The sequence below is a fragment of the Carassius auratus genome, chromosome 6 (genome assembly GCF_003368295.1).
Source record: "Carassius auratus strain Wakin chromosome 6, ASM336829v1, whole genome shotgun sequence".
NCBI classification, from domain to species: domain Eukaryota; kingdom Metazoa; phylum Chordata; class Actinopteri; order Cypriniformes; family Cyprinidae; genus Carassius; species Carassius auratus.
In genome coordinates this window covers 8,890,517-8,917,437 of record NC_039248.1, presented here as the reverse complement: position 1 = coordinate 8,917,437, position 26,921 = coordinate 8,890,517, and the positions used below count along the sequence as shown (strand labels likewise).

General features: G+C 35.3%; 1 protein-coding gene and 2 long non-coding RNA genes across 4 annotated transcripts; 2 read left to right on the top strand and 1 right to left on the bottom strand.

Annotated features, from left to right (window-relative positions):
* Window positions 1-1,844: 1,844 nt before the first annotated feature.
* On the bottom strand, window positions 1,845-9,026 carry LOC113094476 (uncharacterized). 2 transcript variants are annotated; one of them, XR_003288106.1, is made up of 4 exons: window positions 8,482-9,026; window positions 3,426-3,539; window positions 2,881-2,987; window positions 1,845-2,772 (listed from the first exon to the last, which is right to left on the bottom strand). It is a non-coding gene; the product is annotated as an uncharacterized LOC113094476 (long non-coding RNA). The 2 variants fall into 2 exon arrangements; XR_003288107.1 differs by lacking the exons at window positions 3,426-3,539; window positions 8,482-9,026 and adding an exon at window positions 3,084-3,224.
* A 5,169-nt stretch (window positions 9,027-14,195) lies between these two features.
* On the top strand, window positions 14,196-16,559 carry LOC113094470 (uncharacterized). The gene is made up of 3 exons (XR_003288103.1): window positions 14,196-14,455; window positions 15,490-15,540; window positions 16,481-16,559. It is a non-coding gene; the product is annotated as an uncharacterized LOC113094470 (long non-coding RNA).
* A 313-nt stretch (window positions 16,560-16,872) lies between these two features.
* Window positions 16,873-25,904, top strand: pfkmb (phosphofructokinase, muscle b). Its single transcript, XM_026260073.1, has 22 exons — window positions 16,873-17,092; window positions 18,330-18,403; window positions 18,628-18,705; window positions 19,620-19,809; window positions 20,044-20,209; window positions 20,297-20,341; window positions 20,936-21,044; window positions 21,127-21,222; window positions 21,324-21,416; window positions 21,508-21,633; window positions 23,063-23,127; window positions 23,215-23,278; window positions 23,426-23,572; window positions 23,662-23,732; window positions 23,812-23,899; window positions 24,011-24,163; window positions 24,250-24,414; window positions 24,572-24,633; window positions 24,769-24,880; window positions 24,977-25,076; window positions 25,226-25,331; window positions 25,455-25,904. Exons 1-22 carry the CDS (start codon window positions 17,008-17,010, stop codon window positions 25,588-25,590), a joined length of 2,331 nt encoding a protein of 776 aa, XP_026115858.1. The 5' UTR covers window positions 16,873-17,007; the 3' UTR covers window positions 25,591-25,904.
* Window positions 25,905-26,921: the final 1,017 nt, after the last annotated feature.

The following is a 26,921-nucleotide window of genomic DNA, read 5'->3' as shown; positions in this document are numbered from 1 at the left end:
GAAATCAGGATCTGTTGAGCAGCAAATTCTCCAGCTTGGTCTCGTCAGTCATCTCTCTTTATTCTTAATCTATGATCAATCAAATCTTACTCCTGCAGCTTGAGTTGGTTGCAGGGTTGCCAAGCCCGCATTTTTCCCCCCACAGAATTGGGCTACTTTTAGACTGTTGCCATGGGTTGATTTTCCTAAATGGGTTAAATGTTTGAAATATTGCATAAATTATATTTGACTGAAATGCTTGTAATGAAACATTTTGCATTCTATCTATAATGCAACTTTCATGGACTTCTACATTAACTGTTCCCTCCTGGTGGAATGACCTGCCCAACTTAATATTTACAAGAAACGACTGAAAAAAATCTCTTTCATCTTCATTTTACCATCGACCTCTAGCACTCTCTATTCTAATGCTACTTCTGATTTTATATCTTTTTTAATAAAAAAAAACTTGACTATATACTTGACTTGTTTATTTATAAATAAGAGTCTCTAACACTTGCATTCTCTTTTCTTTCTACTTTTTTATTTTTATTTATTATAAATAATTACCCTAGTAAAGACCCTTACGAAAGGAAAATATATTTACCAATATATTTCTTAAAATATATTGTGATATATTGTAATGTATTATTTTCCCTTTTTATTTTCTAATATTTTATATATTTGAATACATTTTATAATATATTGATGATACATATATTATATAATATATTGCAAAATATACAAATGATTGCCGCTTTCAATATATTGCAATATATTGGAAAAAATAAATATATATAAGAATATATGCCTAATATATTACATGATATTTTCCAATATACTGCAATATATTTTTGTTTCATAAGGGGAGCAACACTGCAAATACATAAAGCAGTACATAAATAAATTAAATGAATATTAATAATAATACAAAAATAATTAAAAACACAGTATCTCCTCGGTAAATGTGCAGACTCCCCATAGCTAAGGTTGCTCTGCTTGTGAACTATACTGTAGTTAAACAAGTGTGGTGGAGGACTCTGGCTGTTGAGATAATTGCCCTCTTTTGCAATGATACTGCTTTGGTAAATAGAAAATAAATGTAAAAGGGCAAACTGCTCTTGGGTCCTACAGGAAACCGTACTCGCAAACACGTGCTTTCCTCCCGCCGACTCTCATTGAAATTCTACTCCGTAGTGTTGTTAGGAACATCTTTCAGAGCCAATTAATTTGCCCTGCTCATGTCTCTCTCTTTCACTCTCTGGCTTCATGCATTTCCAGTTCCTGTCCCATTTCCTCTTAACAGTCTTTCCTAACCACCAAGATGTTCCTGGTGACAACATAGTATTGTAGTTAAAGTCATTATGTTGTTCTAAAAATTCCCTAATGAGCCTAACATTTTTAAATGAAACTTCTAAACTGCACAGTTCTTAAGCTTGTTTTGTGATTAAAAACTTTCTAACCGATCGCTATGGATCTGAATTGTTTTCCCTATGCTGACAATCAAATATCCCGAAACTTATAGGCTAAAAATGTTGCCTGTTCTACCTACATCTAGTAGTCTAGATCCAGTAAATGTAGAAGAAAACATCAGTTAATGCTTGGGGCTGCTAAAGTTTTTTTTTTTACTTATATTTTTTCAAGAGGGCAAGATCAAAATTCCCTTATTGCACATTGCTAACTAAAACGTCTCTCAGAGCGTCCATATATGTTCATAAATCTTGGCATAGTCCATTAGCTTGTTCTGACTTACTAAATAAATTAAAAATAATGTAATAGAGTTAGGATCGAAATGTTTACAAAGAAACTCATACAGGTTTGGAACAACTTAAGGGTGAATAAATAATGACAGAATTGAAGTTTTTGGGTGAACTATCCTTTATAGCCTTTTTAGTTTCTCAGCCATGACTTTGTCAAGCCATAATAAAATGTAAATGTTTTTTTGTTTTTCACTGCTGTTGTACATTTCTTCCCTCAATAGTAAAGTGTAGAAAGTGCTTGTAGGGAATAGAAAGACTGACTGTGCAAGAGAAAGAGAGAATTGAAACGCTCTGTTGGATAGACGGTCTCTGCAGACTGGGAAGAAGGATCAGGATGAAAGGAGTAAAAAGAGAAAGATAGTGAGAGAGAAAGGAGCAGATTGTGTCAGGAGCTTTCCCCCTTGAATGTGAATGCAAGCAGGAGCCTTCACTTAACAGAAGGATCTGTCATACTGCATATGTGGTGCGTTTGCATGCGTGTGAGAATCAGACACTGTTGACAGGATATCTTACAGAGCTTGATGGTATTGACAGAAATCACTGCCTGAAAATAATACAGCGGACATTTCAACGCATGGGCCTGCCCTTGTCCACAATGACAAGATGAAATATGACTTAGGACTGTACTACTGTGTGTGTCATAAGACGCTTTAATAACAAGTAGCAAGATCTTCATGTTTTCAGATTAATTAATAAAGACAGCATTAAAAAATATACTCATACCAATTATCACACTCAAGTTAGCATTAGTCAGAATTTTCTGGTTGATGATGATATGTTTACAGCATCTTAAAAAATAACTCCATAATTATGCAATTAACATTTTCAGGTTAGTCCATTTTGATTAAATGAATAATTTTTAGTCTGGGTCTAGTGTTAGCCATTGTTGTCAAGAGGACATGAAAATGCAAGTATGTGTTTGAATTGCAAAGTCGGTGAGACTTGGTGTGCCCTTTATCTTCATCAGTTAATTTGGCAGCAGCGGGTTTGAGTCTTCTGCTGATGCTGGTTTCGTGGAAGGAAGTGGCCTTTTCTGACAACACAAGGGAAAATGTTTGTTTTAAGAGGAGCTATAGAGTATCTCTCTCCTTCTCCGTCATGCTCCCTTGCTTCTGCTCTTAAGGTCACGGTTTGTACCCACCGTCACTGACTGTCACTCCATTTCTCTCTTTCTTTCTCACTGTTTCTCTTTCCACCTCTACCCTCCCCCATCTCTCTCTGGCCCTCTGTCAGCCGTTTCAAAAACGCCTTTGAAAGAAAGAGTAAAAAGATAGAAAATGGAAGTGAGAGAAAAGGAATCAGACAGAAGAAAGGGAACAAAGGCAGAAACGTCAAAATATTTACCATCATTCCGTCAGATTTCCTGTCAGAAATCGTCAATCCATTCAACATCAAACTACTAACTGTGTCATATTTTGTGTGAGAGCGCTAACAGCTAAACTGTGGCCATGCACTATAATATCTCAGTATGAATTACAAAGGTCATTCGTGCTCTGTGGTCTCTTTGATCTGTTTGCAGTGCTCCAGTTTTTCATGTCAAAAAGACTTTAACCTCAAACTCTGACACACAAAACTTGCCCAGCATGCATTTTTTTTTAAATTGCATACTGTACTAATATACAAGTTGTAAAAAAAAAAAAAAAGACTTTAAAACCAAAAACGAAAATTTAATGCAAATCTACACACCCTCATGGCATGCCACCCAAGATGTAGATCTTGATTGGTGAGCAAGTGATGCCATCCTAAATTCCTCAAAATCGGTTCCAGTGAAGTAACAAACTCATTTTGGGTTTCAATTTTCTAAAAAAGAAAAAGAAAAAAATGGTTTGTTTTTACAGTTTGAGGTTTTATTGGTCATGGTTATTTAGGATGAGTGCTTGTCAAACAACCTGTCTCACCATATTCAGCATGAACAGTTACATGATTTTAAACCATAATGCTTGTCATCAGCGGTATTTGATGTCAACAAAATATACAGAAAACGTTTCCTCTTGTCTTCAGCTTACTATATTATGTTCAGTGCATGTTTTCTTGTGTGGTATTGCATAATTGTGCTGTACTACATATCTAAACAAATAATATATGATTAATATTGGTTTACTCACCGAAAAATGTTCAAGCAAACATGCAAAGAAACACCAAAGTAATTCACTTTCAACAACATATCAGGGATCTATGTTTTCTTTATTCTTTTTTTCTGTTGTTTGATACTTGTACTCTTTTTTTTTATTCTTCTCTCTCCGTCTGTCTCTGTGTGATCCCTCTCTCTGGACCTGCTGTGGTGCGTTCAAGCGCTCCACAGCCACGCACTAATGAACTTCCAACATCTTGTCCCGTCACGGCAATTACACACACACACACACACACACACACACACACACACGCACACACACACACACATACACAAACACTCACATGCACACAGTGCTTACATTGACACTAATACACGTATTCCCAATGCCCTACATGTACACCCTGCCCAAATGAAGGCCTGCATATTATGTAGTAAGATGTGTGGATGCGATATCATTAACATTAGCCGTCACAGTCGATTTAAATCAAGCACTGAATAAGAATATAGGATGTTGAGGAGACTGGGGTTGGTCATCTGAAGGAATAGGTAATTTCAGGTTCATAATTGATGCTGTCATAAAATGTAATATGAATCTTTGCTCATTTGACCCACACTCATTGATTCTTTTAAGTCTTTAAAAGACTAAACCTTTTGATGGGCAAGAATTTTTTTTATAAATAATGTAAAGATGTTTAAATTTAATTTAATTTAAGCTTTGGTTTGGGGGTTGTTAGCACTTTATAAGAGCACTTATATGTGGTTACACCTGTAGGTGGTGACAAGGGACTGTTGTTACAATATGAAAAGATTCATTAAACCGATTTGTTCCAAAACATTGACTCTGATTGGTTTTAAGAGTGAATCATTGAATTATTCACTCAACCGATTCAGAAATACAGGATTGTCACTACTGTGTCTTCTCTCTTAGAGACTTTAGGGTTCATTGTTGCTTTGTTTGGATCTATTTAAGTTGGCAGAGCGAGAGATAAAGTACCTAAAAAGCATTGTCCAGAATGTAAGTTGCCTTTATCTTCTTGTGTGTTAAATTGTTGTACAAAAGAAACATCACACTTGCAATTGTGCCATTTCATTTAAAAAAAAAAAACAGTTTAATTTAAGCATATAATCAATAAATGTATCATACAATAGACCTTATTATCAGATAAATGAGTGTTAAGGTCCCTATGTATACAACAAATGAAATAAAATTTATTGTGTAAAAACGTAGTGAAGGAAACTGTTCTCTCCATAGCCAAGAATAAACTTAGACAGTTTAAGGAATAGACATGAGTGGTTATAGACACTGTCATTACAGTGATATGATAAAGACTCAGGGTTAATTAAGGCTCAAATTTTAATAACATACTTAATAATTTATAACTTAGCTGCCAAAATCTGACCCAGGGCCAGACACACACATGCACAGCTGCATGTATTATTTAGCCGTATTTCTCTTTTCCTGCTGCTTCTGAGTAGACAAATGGACAAATACACACTTCAGCGCTTCTGTTATTGGCTTAGGAGACACAAGGGGTTCAGTTGAACGTGTGTAGGTATTACAGACTCACACTTGGATGGATTAATTGCTGAAGACTACTGGCAAATTAAACATTTTGATAGCATAGTATTAAAGCTGATGTTAAAATATGGCCAAGGATTTGAAATTAAAATGAAATGCAGAGGAGAACTTAAGAGCATTAATACGGGCATGCAATTGATCATACTGTAGGTTGATGCAGAGAATAAACCAAACAACTTATATTTGAGAATAAACGCACAAGTGAGTACAGAATAGAGGGTCTTGGAGAGGGGTAATGTACAGGTCAAGCATTTCATTAAATCTTTTAAGCACACACGATAAATATAGGTAGTTAAAATTAAAATATAACCTGTCATTTGAACAAACCTAAAGCAACTGCAGAACTGTCCTGCTCTTTTTAGTCTGAGACATAAATTAAGTGTAAAAAGAAAACAAACAGTCTACCAGGGAGAGAGAACAAAATACAGAGGGAGGGAGAAGAGGAGCGCCAAAGAGACTCAAGGGATGGTTGGGATTTATGGTTCAGTAGCTGAACTCACGATCAGATAATTCAAAAAGTTAATCACTTTCCATAACTCTTTTGCACATAATCTTGCTCATCTTTTATCAATGACAAACACCAAATACCAGAATAAACTGCATCTCACACGTTGCACGCTTGTTTATGAGAAGAAATGATGCCCATTAAAAAGTTTGCTTTCCTTCATGAAATAGCAGCAGTTTGGTGAACAGTTACACTTTTGTAGACAGTCCAGAGCCTTTAGAAATGCTATGGGGATCAGGGATGCAACAAGCTCATTTACCAAGACATCCAAATTTGTTCTGTTATTCCATTTGAATATTTACGTTTAGAATAAACCTCTGAATATAACAATACTCCTATCTGTTTGTGATTCTCGCTTGCATGTTATAATGAATAACACTTTAATAGGAACCCCCTATTAAACATAAAACTGAACATTTTGTTAAAATCCTGGCCTATTATTGTTCAAAAGTTTGGCTCTAGTGAGATTTTTGACTATTTTTTAAAAGAAGTCTCTTATGCTATCCACGGCTGCATTTATTTGATTCAAACATTCAGTAAACACTCTAATATTTTGAAATATCTGTAAAATTGTTGTTTTCTAATAAATGTTCAAATACAATTCCTGTGAAGGCACTGCTGAATTTTAAGCAGTTTTTTTCTCCAGAATCCTTTGATGAATAGAAAGTTTAAAAAGCAGTATTAATTTGATTAGATTTTTGCAACATATTTCTTTCTTTTAAAAAATCTAACTGACCCCAAACTTTTGAACAGCAATGTACAGTTTCATAAGAATATATCTGTGAACTTTGTCATGATTACATTGCTAAGTCATTAAAACAATTACTGATTTGCCAGGGTTTGTACTTTAAATGTGGCAAGAACAATTAAGCATTTAACGTCCATTTTCTAATATTTAATATTGGTTGAAGTAAGCTGTAAAAAAAATTTTGTTAGTGTTTTTTTATTTTATTTTATTTTTTACTAAATGACATTCAACTGGCCAATACATAGAGTACTGCCATAGACTCCCATATAGGAGGTGTGGATCTCTTGGTAAAGAAGCCTTGACAAGTCTTATATGGAGAGCATTATTTTTTGACAGTTTCAATGATTTTGCTATTTTGTTTGATCACTTAAAGCCCGAATGGCAAAGGTTTAATTTCTTGACTTTCAGATCTTATCCAATCATGTTCTTCTTATAACAACACTTCAAATACTGTTCGCTGGTTCATGTTTCTACTGAGTTTATACCTGTCGTTAATTAATAACTCCTTTGGTGTTAACAGTCAATATCCTCACTGACATATTCTGTGTATTATTAAAAAACAGAGCGGCTAAGCAACTGAATATCTTCGCACCTTCAGAACCGTGCAGGGCATGATATTTGAAAGGTACTCATGAATGTGTGTCTCTCAAGTTGCAGTCAATACCCACTGGGATGGATTGAGACACGGGGAGTTAAAAGCATAACGCTAGCAGCCAGTTCAGGCCAGATAACCCGATTCTCTGTTAGTTAAAATAAATTACTTTTACCTTGCTTATTTGCTTTTTCAAGTTACATTTGAAGTATTTTGATGTTGAAACCATGTTTATATGCATTGGCCTCACTTTGTGCCTTGCTTGAATAAGATTTAAGCAGAAGAGGCAAAATTCTGGTTGTGATGTTACGACATGATGTAGGATTATGGTATAAGAACTAATTAGTGTAACCCAGGTCTCATGTAGTTAGAAAATAAAGCTAGAGTGGTTAATACAATGAGACTGGGCCTGGGCTCGTTGTAGGAAAATACAACTTGTTTTATATGTTACTTAATAAATGTATATTTGTAATTCTTATAAAGACCACCACAACTGTATTTTGATTACAAAAATATTAACAAGTATTTATTTACAACATTAAATAAAAGATAAATGTATCTTAGAATAAAATAAAACAAATCACATAAGCATGAAAAGATATGAAATAAAAAAACTAAAACAATAAAGAAAACTTCGCTTTCCCAAAAGGAAAAAAAACCTTTCTGTGGTTATATTGAAATTAAACAATCATTCATTCCCTCTGAAAAAAATGTCCAACCCCGTTGCAGGCCTGTTCGATGACACTTTGTGTGCGGTGAGGCCTAAAAACTGGAATGGCCGCTTCACTCAGAAACTGAGCATAAACAAAAAAAAGCACGTGCAGGTGAATGTTAGTACTCACGAATCCAGTTTAAGTTAGTACAGCGATGGTAATGGTAATGGCAATGGCGATGGTAATGGTAATGGCAATGGAAGAAGCACAGCACAGATGATCACGGCAGGGCACACAGAAACAGCAAAGCAGAAACAGCAGGGCCTTCGGTTGGAAAACCAGTCTCTCGCTCACCAACGTCCGTCTCCTTAGAGCATATTATCTGTATTTAGCCACATTATCAAACACTATTTCTTATTGAATTAGCGTTAGCTTTGCTTTAGCGATATCACAATGCTAAAACTATTACTAAAACATGAGCACAGAATGCTACCGCTAATTAGCATGTCACTAATTACATTATACATCCAGTCTCTTAACTATAACAGTTCGATATAGCACAAAAATACAGGCATACACAATCATATTCACCTCTTGCAGGTCACACCAAAGTTTTTTGTTGTAAGGACCACGAGTAGCCGACCTTCATAAAACATTAATGCTTCCCACACCACGATGCCTCCTTCATTAGCGCTCTCATTATAGCGTCTGTTCTCCGTTTTCCATACGTGCTCACTACTCCTCACACAAACCTGTCCCACTAGTCCCGCCCCTTACACAATGATATTACTCTGATTGGCTCAAGTACTAACAAAAGGCCAAAAGCAAAACGGGAATTAAATGATTGACAGGTGACAGGTAACAGATTAGGTTACACAGATAAACACAACTTCTTCTTCTCTACTTTTTCTCTCAAATGAAACAAAAACATTTTTATAATGAATTTAACTTTAACTGTAAATAGTCTTGTTTATTAAACTCTAGATATTATATTTATACTTTTAACCAGCACACCTTTTACCCAATTTTAACTATTTATGAACTCCATTTATAAACTTTTCTTTTGTTTCTTTATGTGTGTGTGAATTACACTGTTAATGATCTTTTAAACTCTAATTTATAGAAATTTTGTACAGGGCTACATTCACCGGCGGCGCCAGGGGGGGTCTTGGGGGGTCTCAAGACCCTGCCAAAAAATGCCTTGACCCCCCATTTGACCCCCCAGCCTCTTCCTGATTAAAAAGATATATATATTCGGGATAAAGATCCAAAAATGTTTCTCTTCAAACTACGCAGAACAATAATAAATAATTATTTCGATATTTATTCATACACTGAAACGAGAACCGTTTCTGTCAGACGCGTCCGATTCGAGAACCGATGAGCTGATGATAACTGCGCATGCGTGATTCAGCGTGAAGCAGACTGACACAGAGCGCATCTGAACCGACCTGATTCTTTTGGTGGTTGATTCTGAACTGATTCTGTGCTAATGTTATAAGCGCGGGTAAACCAAAGGCTTGAATGAAGGGCAATCATCGCCAATGACGGCATTACATCGAGCGCAAAAGAACCGGTGAACCATTTTTTTTTTCAACTGGTTTATTTGATCGAATTGTCCGAAAGAACCGGTTCACTTGAGCACCTGCTCCTTTGCCCCTTAAGTGCCCTTTTGTCAAAGCAAAATTTCAATTTTTTTTTGTAATAACATAAACATTTGTGAATGCCTGCCCACGCCCAATCATAATATTAGTACAATTTATTAATAATAATTTAGCCGTAAATAAAATGACCAGCATGATGACAGTTCACCTGACTACGACCTCATCCAACCGGGAAGATTCCTCATGCTGCACGCGCATTTTTTAATTGCTAGAGGATATTTTCAACATCGTGGCAGCTGGTAAGTGGTGTTTCATTCTCAGCGAAGTGATTTTGATGTTTATTTACTTATTATTATTTAACAAGAACGATGTGATGTGAGAACATGCAGATACGTTGTTTATATTGCTGTGTGTAGCCTGTAGTGTAGAAGTAACACTAGCGTGCTGCTGTTTGAGGGAGAACAGTTTCACAGTCAGGCATCGAGGGGTCTGGTCTTTTTTATGTTATTTGAATAAACTTTTATTATATTACAGTAGGCTACTTATTTATTTTTAACACGTAAAAATAATTATCACAACACTGGTAAGGCTTATTCAGATTTTCTCATTCTCTGAATTATCATTATAGAAATAAAAATTATATTATATTTATATATGTGATGCAAATATTTTTTCTACAATAGCAACAGTGTTTACAACAGCAAGACCACTTTAGCCTGTAAACTCAATAATATCTATCTGGAAATAAATGTAAAAATATCAATGTCAATAAAAATGCATAATATACCTGACATGAAAGTGCAGTGTGCAGGATATGAATAACAAATGTAGCCTGTCATTTGTTTACATTGCAAAGGTGTTTTTGTTGTTTAGTAGCAGTAATATGCAGTTATTAGCCATGTCCACTGTATTTTTTGTTGGTTTTCATGAGACCCCCCTTGAAAAGACCAGGACCCCCCATTGCCCCCCCAATCAAAATTGTCTGGAGCCGCCACTGGCTACATTAGGTAATGCTTAAATTTTAACATGAACTTATATTTGATAAATGCATAGTCTGTGATATGGTCTTATAGGGAAATCAGTCATCATTTATACCCTCTACCAAACTTGTATCGATGTGTTGCGTAGCCATGGGAAGAGGTTCATTAGAATCCATTTGCAGAGGTAATGGATAACAAACAGCTAAGACAAACAATCTAAAGTGATGAAAATCCAGGCAATAGTTAAAAAAACAAAAAACAGATTGAGCAATAAAATAAAACTGCTTTGGTGATTTAAAGGAGCAATCATTCTTTATCTGACCAATTCACTTCAGTTCAATTGAACTTTATGTTATGAGCATCTTGCATACATACTTTTGCATCAGTGTTGACTAACCAAAAATTATGGAAATGATTCTTATGTGCAAACAATATAGTTGCTCCCTTAATCATCTCTTTTTATCTCTCAGATCAGTGTACCACTCGCCATGACCCTCATTGTACAAAGACGCTGATGCACTGGGTTATCCGAGTTTGACATTCAAGAACAAAAGACAAGTTAAAAAAAATAAAAATAAATACAGCGGCTAGCACCACACCGAAACCCCAAGAAATGTTCTGGGGTGTAGGCTAAATGTTCGCTTGTTAGTGACAAGATAAAAAGAATGGAAAGATGGAGAAGGAAAAATGGAGGAGTGAGGGGATTTCTGTTGCTGTAATTGAATAGATTTTGCTTGTTACCACATAGTTGTTAGGTGTCAAACTGGGAAACAGCGTGTCTGTGTGTGTTAGAATGAAAGTTAGCACATATTCTTATGGGCAAAGTAGCATGAATGTTTGTTAGCATGTGTGTGCATATGTTTGTGCATCTAAAAACCACATGCTGATTATTATTTTTCCCCATTCTCACCACATTGTGCTGTCTTTCTCAGCAAGTATCAAAAACAAGTTTAGAAGTGAAGGTGGTATTTATTATGCTCATTTCCAGACCTGTATGTATTCAGGATGACTGATGTTACCACTGACTGTCTTTTTTGTACAAATACTAAAGGAAAAGCTCAGTCAGAATTGAAAATTGTCATAATTGTCTCACCCACATGTCTTTCCAAACTAGTATTTTCTTCCTAATCTTTCTTCCACCTTTTTCTTGGTAGGCCTTATCAGCCCTCATCCAATTCCCATGTAACATTCTTCTGACAGCCCCAGACAGTGTTTCATGGGTTGGTGATCAGTAGAGCGTCTGAAGCTCATCTAGCAGCCTTCCAGAGATGTTCTGTCCAGCTCTTTGAGCGAACAATGATGTCATAAAGGTACCTGACAGCAGACACGGTGAGGGCTCAGGATTTTCCATATACACTAAAGAAATTCATATTTTTATTTTATTCAGCAAGAACCCATTACATTGGTCAAGAATTGACATTAAAGACATTTACAATATTATAAAAGATTTCTGTTTCAATGATGCTGACAATTCAGCCTGGCCATCACCAGTATAAATTCAATTTTAACATATATGAAAATAGAAAACAGTTATTTAAACTGTAATAATATTATAGTATATAGTGTGTATAGCAGATCAACTGTTTTCAACACTGATAATAATAAAAAATGTTTCTTGAGCACCAAACCAGCATATTAGAATGATTTCAGAAAGATCATATGATTTCTGAAAATTTTTCTGAAGAAATTCATTGGTCGGATCATTTGGAAATGTAATAAACAACCCTGAAGCCCAAGTGTGTACAATAATACAACTTTTTTCCGATTAGTTTGTATTGCCAACTCATGTTCATGCATAAACAAAGTTTTAGCATTTAAAAATTGCATACCAAACACCCTCAGCTTTATTTCTTATACGGCCACACACACTCTCATTTCATATGCAACACAAAGTGTGTGTGTGTGCGTGTGTGTGTGTGTGTTTGTTTGTTTGTGAGTGTGTGTGTGTGTGTGCTTTAAATGTCAAGGGTGTGTAGGTTTAGCATTTCATTTAGCAAACAATTAAAAACAGGAAGAGTGGGGATAAGAGAAAGATCATGAAAGAGGGAAGTTAGGAGAGGGCAAGTCACTGAAATGAAGGTGGACGGTGGTGGAGGAGGACGAGGAGGGGAAGACGACAAACAGAAAAATTTATTGAGAAGATAAATGGATGAAAAAAGAGATGGTGAAGAGGCTAAAGAGAAATTAAATATGGGGGAATGAATCAAGTGAAAATAGCAGACGTGATGAATAAATGAAGTAGAAGAAGCAATACAGTGTGAGGTATAAGAAGGAAACAATGGATTTAAAGATTCTCAGATATTTCTTTAAAACTTTCCACAGTACATTATTACAGAATGGCAACTATATGTGTGTGTGTGTGTGTGTGTGTTTGTATATCTATCTATCTATCTATCTATCTATCTATCTATCTATCTATCTATCTATCTATCTATCTATCTATATATATATATATATATGTATGTATGTATGTATGTATGTAACTGTGAGAGGCAAGTAAGTATCATCTATTTCCACCCACTGGTAAGAGATAGTATTGCAATCTGTTAAATGAATACAAACAAGTTGAAAAAAAAGAAAGATTACAGAGTACAACAATAAGTTTTGTTCTGTTGTTCAGTATGTAATATATGTGTGACATTTCATAATGAGTCCCTCCATCATGAATATTAAAATGTCTGTTACAAAATATGTACTATTAAGCATTTGCCTTTTCCTTGATCAACTGAAATCAATAGTAAAGATCTGATTCGAAATGTACAATAAAGTTTAGACTTTATTGTGGCTCAGTAAGTATTATTTCAGAGTCATAAGTTCAGATTTGCATTTGCCAATATTTTCACAAGCCCCTTCATAAATGATCTGGTGATTTTATTATTTGCAGCATATTTGTGTGTGTGAAAAAAAAAAAAAAAAAAAAAAAATTGTTAAATGGTATCTTTCCCCCTAACAATAAACAAATATATATTAATTAGTTAAATACATTTATTTTTGTTTTTATTTATTTATTAGTTTTACATCTTTAAGGGGGAAAGATAACACTTAATGAATGAATGAATGAATGAAGTAATTAAAATATGAATCAATTAATTAATAAAGCAGCCTTATTTATTGCAATATTAATGGTTATTATACTATGAATAATTTTTAGATGTAGTAGTATTTATTAAATTATTACTAAATTGTAAGTATTTAATATTTGGAAAATGAAATAATAACACTTATACTTCTATTTTTTTTCTTGTTAGTGTTAGTGATACAGAAAAATAATCCGTAATATTGAGTCTTGAAAACAGACTCGACTAATCACGTGAGTCAATACTGTGGTCTGTTTTTTACTAACCTTTACTTTACCCTAACATATTAGTACATTACCTGCATTGACTCCTGCTTTGATCCAGTAAAATCTGCATGTGAACTCAGTTGCATGCAATCCTATTACAGTATTAGGCTTCCTCTACTGCTGTGAGTTCAGCTGATTTTTAGGTATTCAGCCAGCACTAAAATACTATTCAATCATTTAATTAAGAAAAACTCAGCAGAAACAGACCAGTGAACAAATGCAGATTTATAAAAACAGAGAGTTAGAGAGAGATTAGATGGGAAATGCGAAAGAAATGAAGATAGTGTTTAGAAAGGGAGGAAACGAGGGAAGGAGAGAGAGAAAAAAACGTGAGAAGGAACGTGAGGTCAGTTCTAATAATACTGATAAGACCTTGTCATGGCCACCACACCATCTCACTCTACTAGAAAGAATGGAGGCAGTGTTGGACAGCTGTGTGTGTGTCTGGCAGGTGTTTGTATGCGTTTGGGATGTGTTTGTATGTGTGTGTCAGATTAGTATTTGTTTATTAGAGTTGTGCGAATTTATTCTGCAACTGTCTTTACTCCTGTTCCACTGGATCCCTCATATTTGGCTGGCGGTGTTCATCTGGCAGTTCATGCACAGGAAGATTCAGTTTGATGCTAACCATGTACACGGTATGCATAGTGTTTGTGTGTAAAGATATATATGTCTATACTTTGTTACATGTAGCCTTGTGTGTGTGTTAGAGTGTGTATTTTGTGTGTTGAGTACAAGATGCCATGTTTCAGCGGTCAGGCAGGCAGATGACCAAATGACACAGCACTTTATTGTACTGATGTCACAGTAAGCAAGCATTACTTATAGGGGGATTGATATTTATAAAATAGGAGTGGCTTATTTAACAGTTTGATTGTAGAATTTTGAATTCCATCTATTTACTTTATTCTTCAGAAATGGGAATGAAATGATCTTATATTAATGCATGGGAATGTATCTTCAGTAAGCTGTCTAATGGTATATTTTACACTAACATGATTGATAGTATGAATCAGAAAGGCAAGTTTGTAAACACACAGTAGCATAGTATAGTTCACAGGAAAATAAAAATTATGACATCATTAAATTCCAAACCTTTGTGACTTTCTTTCCTCTGCAGAACATAAAAGAAGAATGATGGAAACAGGAAGACATTTTTAAGAATGTTTGTATCCAAACAGTTTTGGTTCCCATCGACTTCCATTGGATTTTTTTTTTTTTTTCAATTTAATGAAAGTCCATGGGAACCAAAACTGTCTGGTTACCATCAATCTTTAAAATAGCATATATATATATATATATATATATATATATATATATATATATATATATATATATATATATATATATATAGTTTTGGTATATATATGGTATATTTGGTATATATATATAATTTTTTTTTTTTTTTTTTTTTTTTTTACAAGACTCTGAGAAGACTCTGTATTAAAGCATTTACTGTCAGTTTGAAAACAATGAACTTGCCTTTACTTCTTTAATTGCTTTTAAAATCTATTTTTAAAATGAGTGTTATGAATCTGAATTGATTGAATTGATTGAGTAACAGTGATTTAGAGATTCCTAATACTCAAAACAATTGTTGCCACCAACTGGTGTAATGATGTAACACGTGAAATAATGAATATAAACGTGTGTGTGTGTTTTTGGTAAACAGGATCAAAACATTCAAGTACCAGTGATGAATCAAAGTCCGAACTATGTGCTGGTAAGGCTCTTCTAGAAAGTGTAGTAGTAGTAGTAGTAGTATGTATATAGTGGGGTTAAGTCTGATTATTTTGACTGCAGTTTAGAAAACCCTTGCAGGATATAGTTTTATAGAAAACTGATCTCACTTCATTTAATATTGCTGAACAGAATTTTCTGGTGTCAAGGAGGTTTAACTCTTACACAGTAAATAACTTGTTTAAAACAGGATTGGCAGGTTTGTAGTGGTCAGTTTCTCTAACCATTAGCAACTAATTTAGACATGACTAGCTGGGTGTAGGCAAAAACACCAGCAACTCTGATCAGTCTGTTGACTCTGATCCTCAACAGCATTCGAGCAGTGGAAAGTAACATACTGGAGTCACCTAACACCAATGTCATCCAACAACCAGCAGCTCTTGCACACTGGGACGCTAGAGTCGTAGTTTAATCCAGACTCTACTGTAATCTCATTAGACACTAATCTTGGTGAGAAGAAGAGAAGTAGAAGTCTTCCTCTTTGTAAATGGAGAAACATAAGATATACTTATATACTTCCCTTAAAATTACTGAATTAAGTGGATATTGAATTTAAACACACACACACACACACAGACAGACAGACAGACAGACAGACAGACAGACAGACAGATAGACAGATAGATAGATAGATAGATAGATAGATAGATAGATAGATAGATAGATAGATAGATAGATAGATAGATCTTTCTTGTGCCCTTTATAGTTAGGATAATCTGTACTTTTATATCACTAAACATACAAAGACAAACACACACACCTCCTCATCATACAATCATAATATTGTGTTCATAACACTGAGTGTTTTCTCAGAAAGATCAGATGGAAGTGTGAAATAAATAATTTAGACGTGCCAGAGCTGAGTTGATTATCCTAGTATGTAGAAGTAAATTAATATTTTTTTCAATGCCCTTGTGTTACAGATGGAAAGCCCACTTCGACAAAGTATTCAGATGGAACTCCGAACAACCTCAGCTGTCCCACCACCATACACAATGGCTGTAAGTCTGAGTGTGTGCGCATGTGTGAGTATGGGTTGCACTGCATATTCACAGTAAAAGATAGCGTAAAGGTCATATTGCTGTATGCATGTCCAACCATGACCATATGCTTTTGTTTGTCTGTGTAAGTGTTCTGTGTTTGTATCTGGTTTAGTTTGTGTGTAAAGAACACATGACATGGGATTAAAGTGACAGTAAATGCAGTGTCTATGTGTGTTTGTTTTAGTCAGAACACTAGCAACATGCGGTGCCACTGCAGATAATTTTAAATTTAGTTATGAAGGGGGTGGATACTGTCTGTGACACTGCATGCCAGAGTAGAGGGTGTTCATACTGCTGTCACTTTCCCACTCCACTTTCTCAATCAGTCTTCAAGACAGTGGTCTGATAGAGAAAGGTGACAGTTCACTTCAACATTTTTCTTGTCATCCCCAGGCCATCTCATCAATATGCAGCGTTCAACATCTGTGGACCCCACAAAGATGGGCGCTGGAAGAGCCATCGCTGTCCTCACCTCTGGAGGAGATGCACAAGGTAAGGAAGTGTGTATTTGTGTGTATGGGCCTTTATGGAGACCAACTCTGTGAAAGTAAGGCATTAAAGAGCTTTGGGGTGCACTCTTTAATTATCTCTTTATTTTAATTTGTAATACTGAAAACAAACCAAAACAAATAATCTACCACTAGTCTTGTAGTTAATGTCAATAGATTAAAATCTAAAAACTTTAATTATCTGTAAAGCTGCTTTGCAATAATTTGTATAGTGAAAAGTACCATACAATTAAATGTGAGTTGAAGGGAACTGAATTGATCATTGGGCTACTATGTTTGTATGTATATACACTACCATTCCAAAATGTATACCTTTGAATTAATAGAGTTTCGATTTTAAGGAGTAAGAAAATTATCAGTGTTTGTCATTTAGGAAGGTTTCTGTCTGTTTCCACCTCTTTCGCATTAAAATGCAAGGCATAAAGTCAAATGTGTGTGGTTTTGAATTTTCTAATAACTTGATAGATGATCATTTGAAGTGGTTTTGTTGGATGCTTGATTACCTGGTTGAACTACCACCTCCTCATTTACTATAGCAACCATGTTGAATGAGCAACAGGAATCGTATATCAGAGAGGTCATGAGAGGTGCTAAAGCTTTCACACTGACCTTTTATCCAACCTTTAGCAGTAGGAAAAAGAGCCGACCTCTAACCTTATCTGGTACCAGTGGGAGAATAAGTCAAATAACTGTGTAATGTCAACTAGTCCTAGAAGAACCTTAACTATGGTCATCCTATCATTCCCTCTCCCTCTCCCTCTCCCTCTCACTCACTTCCTCCCAATGATCTCTCTGTCTATCTCTCTCTCTGTCTGAGGGGTGATATATTTAGCCGGTGACCTTTGGGGAAATGTGGTTGCTTTAGAGAGCTGGGCAATGAAGCTTGCCTGTTGTCCTCTCTGGTTCAATCTTAAATGAAACTCGAGCCACTTAGATTGCCCTTTTCAATGGGACTTAACCACCATGTGTGTTTGTGTGACCAGATGACAAAATTTTATTAAGAATAAAACCAAAAACAGTTTTCTCTCTCAGTTTCCAGTTAATTAATAGTTAGTTACCTTGATAACTTTCACAATAAGTCGCCAAAATGTTATTAAATGTAATGCTTGTGACAAATTAAAGACAACCTTAGACCTCTGGTATGTAAATGTCTAGCAAATCAAAAGTCTATAAAATATGTCCAATAATTATGCTTCTTTATTTATTATACTGTATCTCAGGTATGAATGCTGCTGTCCGAGCCACAGTGAGGGTTGGGATCTACACCGGTGCGAAAGTCTATTTTGTACATGAGGTTTGTACATCTAAGCACACGCACATAAGAAATAAAGAATTAAAAGTGAAAGACTGGCACTCGCTGTACACAGAAATTGAAAATTTGAAATTCACTTTCTAATTCACTCAGCTCTTGCTCAATTCAAAATCCACTCAATCTTTTAAAGTTGATGTATTATGTAACAGGTGTGTGTGTGTGTGTGTGTGTTCAATTATGCATCCTCCAATCTTTGTTGCTTTTAGGGTTATCAGGGCCTAGTCGATGGAGGAGATAACATCCGACAAGCAACTTGGGAGAGTGTGTCAATGATGCTGCAGCTGGTAATAAACTCATCATCTCCCTTCACCTTCAACCTGAAGCATCACTAGACCCTTTTTACTGGGGCACAATTCCCGGAACAGTTCACTAATGCACTTAATCAAATGTAGCAGTTTCTCACACCGTAACAGGATACTTTATGACAGAAAATGAATGAGGAATTAATAAAACACGCAAATGGTAATATCATTGGTGGATCAGCAGTGAAGCAGCTGAAAATGCAGCACACTCTGTACTGCAGGTGAAGACAATTATTATACATATATCCAAAATAATATCATAAAAGAGTATCACAATTTAAAAAATCTTTTTTGATGGGAGGCATGTGTCCCAGTGTTTATGGAAGGCTAGAAACACTACTGCTTTCAACATGTATTTGTGTTCATTGTATTTATTATTGTGCATACATCAATATAACTGTAACTAAGGGATGAGTGCATCAGGTTATTTGTGTTTGCATGGAAGCGATCATGTTGCAAGGCATAACTTCTGTGTTCTAGCACAAAATGCCAGAGTTCACCCAGAGACCTGCTTTTTAGACTTAGGGTAATGTTACCCACACACATTTAAACACCATTGGCCACACCACAAATTCCAAGTGAGTGATCACATGAGCCACAGACAAATGACATCATGATAATGCTGATTGGCTGATGACACACCACAAGTGTGAGGGCAGTCTCAAACCCTGGCTAACCAGCCAAACCTTATCCTTTGGTCTAGCGCCATACCCAGAAAGCAATGTGGGTCTAAATCATCCTCATATTTTGTAAACAAGCTGAGGGAAATCTCAACCACACTTACCATCCACCACACTGTTGTATATTTCTCTAAAATATAAGTTAATTTAATGTTTTTGCTGAAGTTTATTTTGTGTTTTTTTTATTATTCATTTACCTCTGACTGATTTTGTCAGGGTGGCACAGTGATTGGCAGTGCCCGCTGTCAGGACTTCCGCTCTAAGGAGGGCCGAGCTAAAGCAGCATGTAACCTGGTGAAGCTGGGCATCACAAATCTGTGTGTTATTGGTGGAGACGGAAGCCTGACAGGTGCCAATGAGTTTCGCAATGAGTGGAGCGAACTGCTCCAAATCTTGCTAAAAGCAGGTAGGATATGTATAAGTTGAGTGTAAGAGATTTCCTTTGAGAACATTAAAAAATCCCAAACCTTTGAAAAGTAGTGTATATAGTAGTATTTTAACTTTGGTAATATATTTTATATGTAAATATGAAAGTAAGACACTGTACCTTAATATAAAATAAGGAGCTTGACGAGAACTGTGTCACTTTTTCAGAGCGATTTAGAGAGAAACACATGTCACGTCATGTTTTTGTTTATAGGTAAAATCACAGCAGAGGAGGCTAAACGCTCATCTCATCTGAACATCGTTGGGATGGTTGGCTCCATCGACAATGATTTCTGTGGCACAGACATGACCATTGGCACTGATTCAGCTCTGCACAGGATCATGGAGGTAGTGGATGCCATCACAACAACAGCTCAGAGGTACATACAAACACACTCATGCATGGTTATAGGGCATTACACAGTTGACAATGCATTGATTTCTCTGTTGTTATCTCATCTTTGCAGTCATCAAAGATCCTTTATTCTGGAAGTAATGGGGAGGCATTGTGGGTATGTTGCAGTATTGTGCATGGATATGTCATTTGTATGTTCTGGTATTATCTGTTCTACAACAAAAATCAATATCTTATGTATCAATTGCAGTAGTTTTGTTTTACACTAGGTTACCACCACTGTTATTTTAGTATTGTTGAGATACATTATATATATATATATATATATATATATATATATATATATATATATATATATATATATATATATATATATATATAAATTAATTATAGTTAATGTTTTTGTGATCTATTGTGTTCTTATGCCCTTTTGTATGTGATATTATTTCGTTTGTTTCATCTTTATTATTATTTATTAGTTTATTTAATTATTTTAGTACATCAAGTTATACTTATTGAAAATGAGAAATGTTGCTTTGGAAACCAGATTCAATAAAAATTAAATAAAATAAGTTATTATATTGTTCATATATTTTATTTCAGTTAATGTTTATTTTATTTTTAATGTACAGTATTTTTATTTTTTATTTTTATTTTAGTAACTGTAATAACCCTGGTTATCACAATGCATTATTTTCTTATGTTCTGCCACTAACCGAGAGTTTATGTATATGTTTATGTCTCTATATAGATATTTGGCCTTAGTCACTGCCCTGGCGTGTGGTGCCGACTGGGTTTTTATTCCTGAAATGCCCCCAGATGAAGGATGGGAGGACCATCTGTGCAGGAGACTTACCTATGTAACATCTATACACATTATAATGGTCTTATTTAACATCATAGTCAACATCATCATTATATTATGCTGTCTTCATTGTGCAGCAAAGAAGCATTGGCAATCGTTTGAATGTCATTATTGTGGCAGAAGGCGCTTTGGATCGCCACGGCAAACCTATTACTTGTGATATTATCAAGAATGTAAGCCAAACAGTGCTGCACAAAAATATTATCATTGTGTTTTTTTTTATCAGCCAGCACATGCCCTGGCTAATTCTTCACATTTGATTGTGTTTGTTTAGCTGGTCACTAAGAAGCTCGGCTTTGACACACGTGCCACTGTTCTGGGTCATGTGCAGAGAGGAGGAACCCCTTCAGCCTTCGACAGAATCTTGGTATGAAAGTATTTTGAAATATTTTTTGGTTTATTTGATGCACCTGTAACATGCTGCCAGTAAGGTCTTCCCCTGTCTGTCTTGTTCTCAGGGCAGTAGGATGGGGGTGGAGGCTGTGATGGCATTGCTAGAAGCCACTCCTAACACCCCTGCATGTGTGGTCAGTCTGTCAGGAAACATGGCGGTTCGACTGCCCCTCATGGAGTGTGTGCAAGTGGTGAGCAGTAACATATACTTTCTTACTTGGCTGTGTCATTTTCATATTTGATTAGATTTTTTGTGGTCATCCAAAGCAAAATGCTCTTTTCCCAAAATATATGTGTTTGTTTTTTGTATATGATTTTAATTTATATACTTAAGTAGCTCATTGCTCCTATGTTTATTAGTTAGTTTTTGCTGTACACTGCTTCCAAACATTTTCAAAACGTTGCCTTTTTTTTGCACACAAATCCAAGAATTGCACACCCAAAATGCAAAATGCCTCACATCTCTTGCAAAATGAAGCACTGCGTTCAAAATATCACAAACACATCTCAAAAGCAAACATTTGTCTTTGCTGCAAACACCATAGTAGCTATTATATTTTTGGATATAACATATACACACATTTATTCAAAACCTAAAGCTCTCCTTTCATGAATTCCTCTGGACATTTCTGTGCAAGATTGAAAGTAATTGGCAGAGAGATGTTGAAAAACACACAAAAGCAATATTGAAACTACTTTTTCTTTTTCTTACTTTAAGCACTTGTGGTTGTGAATAAAGCATCACACAGTACAAAAGGAAATGAATACATCAACATGTGTATTTATAGACGTATTCTAAAGCCATGACTGAGTAAAGCAATGTTTCTTTGCACATGTTAGTGTGAGGCACTGATGAATTAGTGTGCCATTTTGATTGGCTGTGTTTGAAAAAGGAAACCAAGATACTTCCTGTTACATTTTGGTGTGTGAGAGTTGTGTGTTGAGTTTTACAAAAAAGTCAAAGAGTTCAAGAGTCAAAGGCCAAAAATTAGTGTACGGTTTTGCAGATTTGGTGTGTGTTTCTAGTGTTTGACTGTCAGGTTTCAAAAACTGTGTGTGTAAGTAAGGATATTGTGTGTAAGCAGTTGAAAAAACCTGTAATAAGTGTATGTTTTATATAATTTTCAATAAATTACAGGTAAAATGTCTGGTCGGTAGGATTAAAAAATGTTTTTGAAAGAAGTGTCATATGCTCACCAATGATCCTTATATTTATAGTATAGTATAGTATAGTTTAGAAGAAGTTTCTTTTTTTATATTTTAAAATTGTATTTACTTTTGTGATGTCAAAGCTGAATTTTCAGCAATAATTAGCCTTCGGTGCCACATGATTCTTCAGAAATCATTTTAATATTCAGATTTGGTTGTTAAGAAACATTCTTATTCTTATCAATATTAAAAACACTTGCTGAATAAAAGTATTTTTTACATTTGTTTTAAAAAAATCTAGCTGACCCCACTTATGGTAATGATGGTATAATGAAATATCATATTTACTATTTTTTTTTTTTTTTTTTTGCAGAAGCATACAGTATCTGATGCAAATGTTTGGTTTGTTGATTTGATTTCTACCATTGTTAGGCAATTTAATTTGTAATATCTTCTCATTCTTGTTTTTAGACAAAAGAAGTAACCACAGCAATGGCAGAAGGCAGGTTTGAGGATGCTATCAAGCTCAGGGGAAAGTGAGATATTTTTTCTTTCTTCCTTCCTTTCTTTCTTTCGTCATAACAAAGTTATCTTGTGATTGATTTGCTGTTTCTCTTCTGCAGGAGTTTTGAGAACAACTGGAACACATATAAACTCTTGGCACATGTGACCTCCCCGGATGTGAAGGTGTATAACAAGCACCTTTTTATCATGCAGTTTATCCCTTTCATTAGGCTTTACTCCAAATATGCATGAATTTCTCTACCTCTTCTCTATAATTCTGTATCAGGATTTTTATCATCTTCCTCCTCCCATCTTCTTCTACTTGTTTAGAGTAATATAAACATAGGCATCCTCAATGTGGGAGCTCCATGTGCAGGAATGAACGCGGCAGTCCGTTCAGCTGTCAGGATCGGTATCCTTCAAGGACACAACATGCTAGCTGTACATGACGGCTTCGATGGACTTGCACATGGAACTGTAAAGTATTTAACATACATGAGGAATCCATAAGTCCACATGAACAAATGTGTTTATTCAATTTCGTCTCTGTCTCCCGCTTTTCACAGATTGAACCAATGACATGGGGCTACGTTGGAGGCTGGACAGGCAAAGGCGGATCTAATTTAGGAACCAAGCGGTAAGACAGAATCCTTTGGATGGTAGTGTATGTAGTGTGAGTTCCAGCATTTAGTTGTTGTTTTTGTTTCTCCCTGGAGGTCACTTCCAGCTAGTATGATTGAAGAGATCAGTCTGAATATAGCCAAGTTTAACATTCATGCCCTGGTTATCATTGGAGGGTTTGAGGTGAGAAATCCTGAATATTAATTCCAATATTTTTTATTTGTCCATCTGCTACTACGTCACCTTTCTGCATCCTTCTTACACACTCTCTCTCTCTCTCTGTCTCTCATTTAGGCCTTTGTTGGAGGTTTGGAATTAGTGACTGCCAGAGAAAAATATGAGGAGTTGTGTATTCCCCTGGTTGTTATTCCAGCTACTGTGTCTAATAACGTCCCTGGATCAGATTTCAGCATCGGTGCTGACACCGCTCTTAATACTATCACAACTGTAAGAACCCCACACTATAAAAATAAAATAATATACAGTTCACAGACATGTTTATATGTCAAAGCATCTGTTTTGTGTCTTTTAAGACATGCGATAGAATCAAGCAATCCGCTGCTGGAACAAAGCGTAGGGTATTCATCATCGAAACAATGGGGGGATTCTGTGGCTATCTGGCAACAATGGCAGGACTAGCTGCAGGGGCTGATGCTGCTTATATCTATGAAGACCCATTTAGCATTCATGACCTGGAGGTGAAACATGTTTGTGTTCGACTGACTATATATATATATATATATATATATATATATATATATATATATATATATATATATATATATATATATATATATATATATATATATATAATTTTGCTTGTTTTTAACCATTTAACGTCTGGTTGGGGGGTAGACAAACGTGGAGCACTTACTAGAGAAGATGAAGACCACAGTGAAAAGAGGCCTCATTCTTAGGTTGGTCATTCTGTGACACAATCTGTTTCTGCATCTTTCATTCAGTCAACTTCACCAGTAATCTAGACAAATGACTCCAGTCATATTGCATTCTTGTACCAGCACTCTAAATTAAATCAACCTGTATTCCCTCAGGAATGAGAAATGTAATGCGAACTATACCACAGATTTTCTCTTCAACTTGTACTCAGAAGAGGGCAAGGGAGTTTTTGACTGCCGCAAGAATGTGCTTGGACACATGCAGCAGGTCTGTGTGTACAATATTGATAGCATTCTTTGTTTTTAACATTATAACAGAGCTGAGATTTCCTTTGTCATTAGCTCTTTTCTCATGGTATTTCAGGGTGGAACCCCTACACCGTTTGATAGGAACTTTGGCACAAAGATGGGTGCTAAAGCAGTGTTATGGTTGACTGATAAACTGAAGGAGTGTTACAGACACGGTAAGTGAACGATAATTTCAATGAGCCTTCAATAATTCTCACTATACAAAAGCAGTGGGACACCATATTCATGGGAAAAACCTTACATATGAACCTGACCCGTTTGTGTGAATAATGTTCTCTTTTTGTCTATATCTTTATATGAGCAGGCCGTATCTTTGCAAACACACCAGACTCCGCCTGTGTTTTGGGAATGAAGAAGAGAGCCATGATCTTCCAGCCTCTCTCTGATCTCAAAGAGGACACTGATTTTGAGTGAGTGATCCTGCTGTTTCATTTTAACATTGTTTCATTTTATTGTACACATTGTCATTCACTGGATGAATCATATCTTATCACTGCATCCTCATGTGCTCACACTGTCTGATTCTGTTCCAGACATCGTATACCGAAGACTCAGTGGTGGCTGAAGCTTAGGCCCATTCTCAAGATTCTGGCTAAATACAAGATCACTTTGGACACCTCAGAGACAGCTACACTGGAGCATGTTATCAAGAAAAGAGGAACCGTCTAGACTACACACATACACAAAGAAATACAGTGGGATCGAAAGATTTTTGAGCCATATGATCTTAGTATACAAGAACATTCAGTTAATCACCCTCATGTTCTTTATAAACCATATGAATACAAAATGAAACATGGGTTACATGAGTGAACAAACATTGTCAGAATTTTCACTTTTTGGATTAACTATGCCTTGAAGTACAAAACCCCACTACTGTATTTCTCATTTTGGATTATGTCTGGATGAAATTGTATAATTGTTTAAAAAAAAAAAAAGAAATAAATGGGCTAAATACAACTTGCACATTTTACAAGCTTTCACTGAACACATAGAGATATTTCAAAATTCATTTTAATATTAAATGGAGAAAACACATTTACATAGATTGAAATTCGTTAAGACATTACATATTTTCAGTGTGTTTTGGATTTTTATTCTAAAAGGCCAACAAATTATTTAGCTTTATTTTATAAAATGTACAAAACGTATTCTCCAAATCTCAAGATATTCTTATGCATATGGTATCCTCCCAATTATATAACATTATATATTACATGATAATAATGAAAACATCAAACATACTAATCCTACCACACATCCCAGTTATCTTCCAATATGTTCCAGAATATCCTTAACATCATTGAAACCTTGACTACATATTTATATAGTGTTAAAATAAAGATGCTTGTCGACAGCTGTGATGTTATACACTTTATTTTATAGTTAAAAGAGCTATTTTCAGATTACAAATGTGAGTTTCCAATACTAAAGAAGTTAGCAAACGTACAATAGCAGGAAAATCACGCCATGCTAAACTGGTCACAAGAGCGCTGCCATGTGGCGAAAATATTATTACCATAGAAACGGTAACGAGCTAGTTAAATTTGTAATAGCCTAAATGCCTAACTGAGTAAATTATATTTAAAATGTTTATCATAACTTCATTTACATTACATTAATACTCGCTACTTATACAAATGTATCGCTTTAATTGAGCAAATACTATTCTCAGCATATTTGAATATTTAAAAGCGTGTTGTATTTGGATTGTGAGGGGAAAGTTACAAAAGACAGATACGCAGACAGACGAAATCTAGAGAGGAAGAGGAAGAGGTAAAGTAAAGTGACCACAATATTCCTGTATCGCTTGCACGCGAACGTTACCTCTGTGATGTGATCGATAGGCTATGCTGCGTCTCAAATCCTAGTACGCTGCCTGTCTAGACAGCATGTTTAAAATATAGGCACGCAACATGTTTGGTAATAACATAAACACGTAGTATTTATTTATGTATTTATTTTTGGCTCATAGACTTGATACCTGCCCAAATATGTTG

Excerpts from the sequence above, each read along its gene's own strand:
- pfkmb (XM_026260073.1), top strand. The coding sequence starts at position 17,008 with ATGCAGCGTTCAACATCTGTGGACCCCACAAAGATGGGCGCTGGAAGA. Across the intron at positions 19,810-20,043 it reads CCAAATCTTGCTAAAAGCAG|GTAAAATCACAGCAGAGGAG; the intron begins GTAGGATATGTA and ends TTTTGTTTATAG. Across the intron at positions 21,223-21,323 it reads CTTGTGATATTATCAAGAAT|CTGGTCACTAAGAAGCTCGG; the intron begins GTAAGCCAAACA and ends GTGTTTGTTTAG.